At 43.4% G+C, this 9207-nt stretch overlaps 1 protein-coding gene across 1 annotated transcript; it reads right to left on the bottom strand.

The window, feature by feature from the left end:
* Positions 1 to 2343: 2343 nt before the first annotated feature.
* On the bottom strand, positions 2344 to 6922 carry PMAIP1 (phorbol-12-myristate-13-acetate-induced protein 1). The gene is made up of 2 exons (XM_008539198.2): positions 6714 to 6922; positions 2344 to 4017 (listed from the first exon to the last, which is right to left on the bottom strand). Exons 1-2 carry the CDS (start codon positions 6769 to 6771, stop codon positions 3911 to 3913), a joined length of 165 nt encoding a protein of 54 aa, XP_008537420.1. The 5' UTR covers positions 6772 to 6922; the 3' UTR covers positions 2344 to 3910.
* Positions 6923 to 9207: the final 2285 nt, after the last annotated feature.

Genomic DNA, 9207 nt, shown 5'->3' with positions numbered 1-9207 from the left:
GCCGATTTGGGGGCCGACCTGGTGGTGAACTTACCTGGTGGTAAGTTCGTGTGCTCCGTTTTGGTGGCCCAGCGTTCACAGGTTTGGATCACAGACACAGACCTATACACTGCTCATTAATCCATGCTGTGGCAGTGTCTCACATACAAAAAAGAGGAAGATTGGCATGGATATTAGCTCAGCAACAATCTTCCTCAAGCAAAAAGAGGAAGATTGGCAATGGATGTTAGTTCAGGGCCAATCTTCCTCACCAAAAAATAAAAAGTAGCTGATTTGGAATAAGACAGTGAGGGTGACTGTTCGACTCTGAATTTGTTAAACTGATTTCTGAAAGCCCACAAAGGAGAAGCTAAAATTAGTGCCTGGATGGTATTGACAAAGGTTTTGCTCTTGAACCATGACCTATTACACTCGGATATTCAAGTGATTATGTGGTAGGGTGTGTTCTGTCAGGTGACTCCATCTATTTTTGGCTCCATATAAGCAGCAGCCCTGACAGCAACAGCACTATCAAGGAAGCCAGAATGCACGGGGAACTCTCATTTCCAAGAAAATGCTTACAAGTCCAAGAAGCTCGACCCGACCTCCTCCAGGACTTAGAATCAATGTTTGCAAGAATCCAGAAACAGATTTTTTTTGTTTTCCTTTGGCTTTTCACAGCTACTCCCTGACTTCGTCTTGCAAACCCTTCACTTCTCTCTTATACTGTCTGAAGTGAGGTTGAGAGTGGGACTGTAGGACCGGGAGTGTGCTGGCCAACCTTCTTTAGACTCCTTTGTCACCCCAATTTTTGTTTCAAACCACAAGTGCCCTTAAAGATGATCTGAGTCTCTTGATTTCAGAGGAATCGCTGGCTCAGACAGACTGCCTTGCTCAAGTCACACAGTTCATTAACAGTTTTGCCTTGGAAGCCCAGCTTCAGGATTCCAACGTGGGGTGCTCTTTGCACCCCATCACTCCCGGTCACCAATCTATTTTCCAGATGTCAGTTATATTCCTGGTGGATCATTCCCTCTGACAAAGGTTTGAGTTTGACAGGATTTTCACCATTTATGCTGTTCCTGTCCAGTGCTGTGTGTACATGTGGGCAGAGTTATTCCAAGGGATTAAAAAATCCAAATCACAGCACACAGGATCTTTGGACAGAAGAACAACTTGTCTCATTCATAGACACAGAGATAAGTAGATGGATAGATAGATAGATGCTTTGCAAATAGACTATTGAGGATTTCTTTTAAATATAAATGCAAGTCAAATTTTTTAATTCCTAGAAGCTTTTTGTCAGTCAGTCATCAGATACAATTACAATTATGTAGACATCTTGGGAATTTTTTAATGTGAAAATATAGTTCTCAGACCTGAAGACTGTGAATTGTGCCCCAGCCTTCCTGTGTTACTCCTTATATGAGTGTCAAGGGTACTTTCAGCAAAATGAACACCAACGGTTCAATTCCGGCTATGCAGCCTTAGGAGTAGGAGTTACTCTTCCAGTGACCCTCAAATCAAGTGGCGCAGATGGACCCCACTCTTTGTGAAGCCAATCTCCCCCTCCTACTCCTGCAATACTAAGTGCTTCCCCTGGAGGAGCTGGTGGCTTTGGTTCGCATCTTTCTCCAGGGCACCTTCATCCCCAGCTCTCTAGCTGCCGTCTCGCATCTTTCTCCAGGGCACCTTCATCCCCAGCTCTCCAGCTGCCGTCTCGTCAGCTTCCCCTTGCAGCTCTTCCTCTCCCTCCCCATCTAAGGGAGGCAATTTACACTCAAGATCTCGCATACTCTTTCTGAAAGCAGGGGTGGTTGAAGGTGTGGCTCCTAGATAGATCGAAGCTGCAAATTTGGGGTATCTTTTTAGTTCTCACACTCAAACAGGAAGGCCACTTGAGTTACACCTACTTCTGCACATGACTCGCTTCAGATGAAGCAATACTTGCCGCTGGGGCAGAGGAAGGGAGAAGCATGAGGTCACCTAGAGGAAACTGCACAGAAGCTCCTCTTGCCTGGCAGACAGGCTCAGGAGCAGCCAAAGACGCAGGCTGACCATGCCTCTAATTAGATCATGAACCTCTGTGAGCTACTTCAAAGAAAGCACTCTCCCGGCATTGGTGGAAGGCACTCAGCAGGACTCAAGACCCTGCCTGGCATTCATTCCCTATTTTTCACTATTGCCTCTCCCAAGTACAGTGTAAGTCCCTTGACAGCAGAAATGCTGCCAAATGCTCCTGCATTCTCTATTCCTGCCACGGAACTAGGACAGAGACGGCGCTGATGGAAACCAGTTAAAATATTCTGGTTTCGTAATGAACACTCAGGAGCTTACAGGATGAAAAAATAAACACACAGAAAAGAGTGGTAATAATTTTTAATAGTTTACAGCTACAGTATCAGGTTTAATGAATATATATGTATAAATAGAGTTACAGGCCATAAATATCCATATAGCAAAGTATCTGCCTCTAGGCAGAGAGAGCAAAAAAAACAAAAACTTTGCAACTAAATAAACTAACAGCTTTAAGTAATACTGAAGGAAAACAGATGCTGAGGTAATTTTTCGTCTAAAGTGACTACAGCCTATATTAAAACATTCTTACTGTAAGAGTTCAAGTAGTTATGAAACCCTAGTCTCATAACCCAAAACTGAACTTTTCACTAACAGACATTTTAAACTAAACAAAAAATATTTTAATTATAAATAGGTAAAATAAATAAAATTATTCCTGCTGAAATTTAATCATGACATTATTACTTCTTTTTCATATATTTGGGGACTTTTTTGATAGCCTGGCCTCTTAATAATTTTTAAAAAATGAAATACGTGAAACTCTTCTCAGACTCTACATATTAATATTACTCTAATGCAAATTATATATGTGTATATATATTCATGTATGTAAATGGATTTTCATTCTGGATGAGCAATCTGTTCCTTTTTTAAAAAAAAAAAAGTAAATCCCAATTATGAAACATGCTTAATTTCTCCTAAAAGATCACTTTATATAGGCTGCTTACTAGTTGACTAGCATGAGAAAGGGCATTTTATAGATTTTAAAAACTTCTGTAGGAAACACGTTCATCTCCTTACCAACAGTTACTATAGAACATTTGTTTTGCAAAGTTTTAATTACAACAGTAAAAAATCGAATTCATTTTTTTTTCATTATTCCTGGTTGTGCAAAAATCCCCATACTCTTTATCCTTCAATATTCAACCTGCAAGAATTTTACTGGCACCAAGTAACATTCCTATACGTCTATCGAGTTTTTTCAAAGTAGACACTTTCCAGTTGTGGCCCACAGGAACACATTTAATGAAAGGTCCTCTGAACAGAAGCAATACATTTTGAGTCAAAAGAAACAAACTACCAGGTTATTTTATAATTTGTAGTGACCTATAAAATCGACATTCACTATGACATTCAGTGTTCTCAGAAGGAAACTTTTACTTTTAAAAAAATTACATATATAAACCAAATATACACTGTTCTGGAGTCGTCATCCAAAAGTAGAAGCAAACACTGAACATCCTCCGTTTGCTGACCCCACCAAGTCTAACCATTTGTCAACTCCTCTTTATGCTAGGCTGAGCAGCAACTTTCAGCAAAAATACTACAACGATTCCCTAAGCAAAACAAAATGTATACATACTTAATTCCCTATTTTCAAAGTTCCTCCATTCTTGTTTTAAAATAAACAAAGTGGTTTTACAATGTTCTCATATCCCAAAGAATGACTTCTGGGAAACCTCCAACAGAAATTCATTTTTGACGTATTCTATCTTCGTTTCCAAGGGCATCCAAAAGCGAACAAGAGTGCCTTCACATTGCTCTCCACGTCAAGACAGTCTCTCCTCTAATTGATGGGGATCAACACCTTCCATTTTAAGGGGGTCTCCTCATCCAGAGGCTCCTGGAGCAGTCAGGTTCCTGAGCGGAAGAGTTTGGCTATGAGATTCAGAAGTTTCTGCCGGAAATTCAGTTTGTCTCCAATTCTCCTAATTTGAATGGCACACTCAGCCTCAAGCTCTGAAAAGGAAAGCAAGACATGCAAATTACACTGACGATATTACAAACTGCAGCCAGCAAGGTTCTGCCCAGCCAAAGGATAAATTGAGTATTTATTCCATGAAGCATTTCTCTTAACTTCAGCTTTATGTACACTTGTTTTCTGAATGTGAGAAAGGCTACTTAGAACACACACTCACGACATAAGATAACACATTGTGACTCATAAACAAACAAAAAAAAAATAGTTAAGGTAAGAAAAAAGACATTTACTTTGAAACATTTTTTTTAAAAGCATTCTGGATGAGGCAAATAGTATCTTACTTTCACATACGGCCATTTAAAGTGTCAAACACCACAAAGAGTGAGTAAGCCTTTGCCAGACTTAAAAGGTGATGTCATCCTTTTCTCTCTCATTTAAGGTTGGTTGGGGGAACAGAAGTCAAATTCTAAACTCTTGTGTTGTTTTCAAGTAGGATTTATCTTTAAATGGCAAGAAGTCATAGCTCGGATTATGCCCTCATTAATAGGCCAATCTAAATAAATGTATTCTTTCCTCATTGGAAAAACTCATTGAAATTTTCTCATAAAAGACTCATAAAATCTTATTCCAAAGTTAAGATCACATTCTCTAAAATAATTTAGAAGTTTGCATTTTACTCTGAGCCAAATTCTTCGTATGAGCCCAATCTGCACCAATCCATTGCTTTTATGGAGATGAGGTAAGCAGAAAATAAGTGACATCTATCTCATGTTAACTACTTTTTAGAATTGAGATATTATAATTAACTGAATATTAACAAGAAAAATAATGCTTATAATCTAATTTCCAAGTAGATATTTTTGGGTAAATGAAATTAACACCAAATCTATACTGACCATAATTTCAATTTTCTTGGATATTTCAAAGAGCAACTTAGACTCTTTTTGGTCCACTTTAAGATCATGATTATGAACATTAAAAATCATTATGACCACAAATTAAAATCCAGTTTATTTTGTAAATAGACCCTGCAAAGACTCTATTTAGGCTCAAAATAAATGAAAACTGCAAATGTATGGTAAAGCAGATTTTTAAATCTACATTTCAACCAATTTCTCTTTCTACAAGAGGTGGGTGAAATTTTCATAATCCCTAACAAGAGACCTAATAAATCTCCTAAGATGCCATTCTTTTAGGCTACAGAGTCAAACATTTTGAGAAGTATTTATAAACACATGTTCTTTTCATTGAGTGGGATATATGAACACACCAAAAACATAATTATCCTAAAAAAATAATTATCATCCAACATGAAATTTTGGAAGCCCTGAATTATAAAAGGAAAAATTATCCCTTTCACCAAAAAAAAGGGCAAAAAGAAGCTCCTAGTTGTTTCCTTAACCTTGTTGTTACAGTTACACATCTATAAACGTACTAATCGTTTTTAAAAATTTGTAATTATGTGTGGTGACTGTTAACTAAGCTTCTTGGGGTAATTATGTCACCATATAAACATATACCAAATCATTATGTTGTACACAAAAAACTAATCCAACGTTCTAGGTCACTGATATCTCAATTAAAATTATTACTATCTAATCAAGTTTAAGAGGGACCTTGCTGCTGTTTCTTGTGATTTGGGACTAGGTTGGATCAGTGAGGTTATGCATAGGTTAGACCTTTTGAAAACATGATTAGAAGTCTTGGGCCATCACAAAAGGTGGACAAAGCTTTTTCTCTCCCAAGGGAGACCCAGACAGCAGCCTGGTGCCAACTTAGCCATGGCCACACTGGAAACGTACCACTTTCTTTGCACGCCCCACGGGCTCTATAAAATGAAACTAAATTAAAAGGGGGCCTATCACAGTCTGATGTAATAGCAGTAAGACTCACAGGGATTTCCAGCCGAGACCTACTGTCGCCTCTGCGGCTGCCCCTTAGCAGATAGCCGCCTTGTCGGGTAAGATTTATAAAGGGGGGGGAGCTGACCTGAAAAGTTATTCGATGGGGCTCTATAGGGGGCAGGGGGTGAAAGCAGGATGGATGGATTAAAAAAATTGGGGACCAACTGTTCTTCTCCTGTCCCCTCTCTGCAACTAATATCGATTGTTAAAATGTTACAGTCTTAACAAAGAAGCAAGACTTTCCGGGCTCCTGAATGCAGTGGTCCCTGTGGGGCCTCCACACCCCTCCATCAGTTCTTTGTGGAAGGGCTGTGAAAGTATCAAACGTTATTACTGCTCTTGTTCGTGCTCGGGGTGGAGAGAGTGGCAACGAGCAGAGCAGAGCCCGCCAAGGGCCACGACTGACTCCGGAGGAAAAGGGCCTGTTTCAAGAAGCGCTGGGAGGCCAGGCAGCTCCTGGAGCCTCTCCCGCCCTCACCTGCCCCGACAAGGACTTTCTCCTCTTGGCTGTCGCCCGCACTCGCACTTTTTCTCCGCGTGGCCCCGGGGCAGGGCGAGTAGGGATGGAAGGCGAGCGATGGAGAGGCTTTCTGCATCCGCTAAAATGCAGCATCATCCCAGTCGCACACCGGGCTCCCTCCCTCGCCATCTCCACGGTCCCGGCTAAAACCCCTGAACAACTTCCTGGAGGCGCCCCGAAAGCACGTGCACGGCACAGACCTGGCTCGATTTTGAGACCCGGTGCGGACGGGCTGACCTCGTCCGGCCTGAGACCTGGACCCCGGACCCCGACCCCGCCAGGATCTCCAGGGGCCCCAGCTGGTCCCTACCTGCCGGGGCTCGCGTGGGGCTCGGCTGCCCAGACTTACGCGCCTTCCTTGTAGGCATCCTGGCAAACAGCGGCAGGAGCTCTTCTCAGAGTCCCTGGCAACTCAGTGCCCCAAAGAGGGGGTACAACCTCGGGTGTGCAGGCGGCGAGCTGCGCGCTGGGCGGCGGGCAGAGCGAAGCTAAAGACGCTGCTCCGTGCGCGCGCCAGAACCTCTGAGCTCCCGGCGCCCGCTCCGGCCCGCGCTCTGATCTTACGGGGACTTCCCAGTGACGTAGGGAAACTTGGCGCCAGGGTCCGCCCCTGTCCCCGCCCTTGTCCCCGTTCGGAGCCCGGCCACCGGCGCGACCTGCTGCGGCACGCTCCCGACTCGCGGCGGCGCCGACCCGCGGCGGGGGGCGTAGGGCTCTCGGCGGGCGAGCCCGTGGCCAGCCCCGAAATGGCTTCTTTAACAAACGGGGGTGGCGGAGAAGGAGGTTGAGACAGAGACTCTGCAAGCTCCGACGTGGAGTCGGCTGCAGTTGTGGCGGGCTCTAGGAGTCCGAGAGGAGAAAGGTTCTCCTAGCGGGAAAGGTGGGGGTGGGGAGGCCAGGAGCTTCGTCCTTATCATAAATGGGCAATTAGAGACTTCTGTAAACCAACCCCGGAAAGAGTGCGGAAAAGGAAAGTTTTCAACCTCGGAGAGTGTGGGCTCTAGTTCCGGGGAAGTGAAATGAAGAGAACTTAAATAACAGTAGAGATGATGCCAGAGGCCATGTGCGAAAAGCACCGGATTGAAACTGTTGGGCAGTTACTGCAAATTGGAAACCCTGGAGCAAGACGGCAAACACTGTTTTGATTTAGAAGGTGGTGCGTGTCGGGGCGGGGGGGAGGGGTGTAGATGGGGGAGAGCGGGCTAGTTCTCGGCCCGGGTCAAGACTGTGATTTAAAAAGTCGAGCATATTCCCTCTGGATAGGTCGCTATTGCTCGTCCTGCATGCTTAGCAACACAAAAAAAGAGTAGTCTTCATATAGAAAACTTTCACATGCTTTGGTGGAGGGAGGAGTGAGAGATATGGCGATCCGCAGTTATTCGCACGATGCTTGACTGGCCCTTGAATAATTCCATTATTATGGACAGGAGTAATTCGCATGAGCTAACTGGTATTGAGGACACTTCATGCTAAGGGCTTCGGCAGATATTTTCTCCTACTGTCCTCAGAACAACCCTAGGAAGCTGGTATTCTTACCGTCATGGCCACTTTACAGGTGTGAAAACTGAGGTTTATAGAGATTGAGTGAGTCGCCCGAACTCTCATAGGTAAAGAGCACTGCCAGATCTGAACCCAGGCAGGCTCACATGTGCAAGAGCTCTTACCCACTGCGGCCTTCCCACTAATCACAGTTTCTTAGAAAATGAGTGTTCTTATATTATCTGCACTATTTAGTGCAGAGGTTGCAAATTGGTTGTTAGAGCTGCATGGCTTCCTAGAAGTGTTTGGTTTGGTTCTCGGTACTGGTCTGCAAAGTGTCTTGTGAAAAATTAAATTGGTTACCAACATTTAAAAATGGAGAGATTGCATTAAAAGCCGGTATTTCTGGCATCTTTTGGAAAATCAGAAGCTCTGACAACCTGGGATCCGTTTTCAGACCCTCCGGAGCAGCATAGAAGTGTCTTTGCAGCTGCTCCCCTTAGAGAGACCCTGGGCGGGAGCTTCGGTGAGCCACACTCCCTGCTGTTTGCTTTCTCATTTACATTATCTGGCCCCAGTAGGCATTTGAGCTTGTTTATTTACCTTAAATCTTTCAATCAACACAGGCCTGCAAGTATTTGTTTATGACTTGATCCTGCAGATGTATAGTCGATGTTAAAAGATTGAAACAGAACCACTCTTTGAGTTTAAACAACTTAGTTTGGAGCGTCGTAAATACACAGGGATAAGAGTGGACAGAATTGGGGAGTTACGGCCACATGACACAGGAAGCACAGCCACAGCGGAGATGCTACCTAGAAATCTATTATCTCAACCTGGAGTCCCAAAACCACTGGAGCCCTCTCCAGGCTCATTTGACTGGCTTGATACTTAAAGAACACCACTAACTTCCTGATTGGATAAATTAGTAAACTTCTGATCAAGTCAGGCACCCTGAAATTCGATGAATACATTCCACAAAAGAATAGCAAATTATGCCATTGTTTACCTGCCAAAGATGTATAGTCCTGTCCTCTGACATTATCATTATAAAAGGCTGTTGGCCACGTGACCCACGCTAGATACAAACCTTAGGCAAATTGTGCCTTTGAGGGAATTGCAAATTCAACTTGCTGGAAGGAAAAGGGAGGAGAGAAGTGGAAGGAGGTTGGACTTCGGAGGTGGGTCAAAATCAGCCATTTATGGAGGACTTTTTAAGGGTTTGGGTTTGAGATGGCCCATAAACTCTTCCAGATCTAACATTCTAAGAGAATTAGAAGCTGAGTGTGAAAAGGCTCTCTTAACTGTATACTTCTCTGGAAAAG

The sequence above is a fragment of the Equus przewalskii genome, chromosome 7 (genome assembly GCF_037783145.1).
Source record: "Equus przewalskii isolate Varuska chromosome 7, EquPr2, whole genome shotgun sequence".
Lineage (NCBI taxonomy): Eukaryota > Metazoa > Chordata > Mammalia > Perissodactyla > Equidae > Equus > Equus przewalskii.
The sequence above is the reverse complement of the archived record's forward strand: the minus strand, read 5'-3'. Positions and strand labels throughout refer to the sequence as shown.

What these genes read in the sequence shown, in the direction of transcription:
- PMAIP1 (XM_008539198.2), bottom strand. Translation starts at nt 6,771, where the DNA reads ATGCCTACAAGGAAGGCGCGTAAGTCTGGGCAGCCGAGCCCCACGCGA. An exon ending in CCCCACGCGAGCCCCGGCAG is followed by an intron (nt 4,018 to 6,713) that starts GTAGGGACCAGC and finishes TTTCCTTTTCAG; the next exon opens with AGCTTGAGGCTGAGTGTGCC.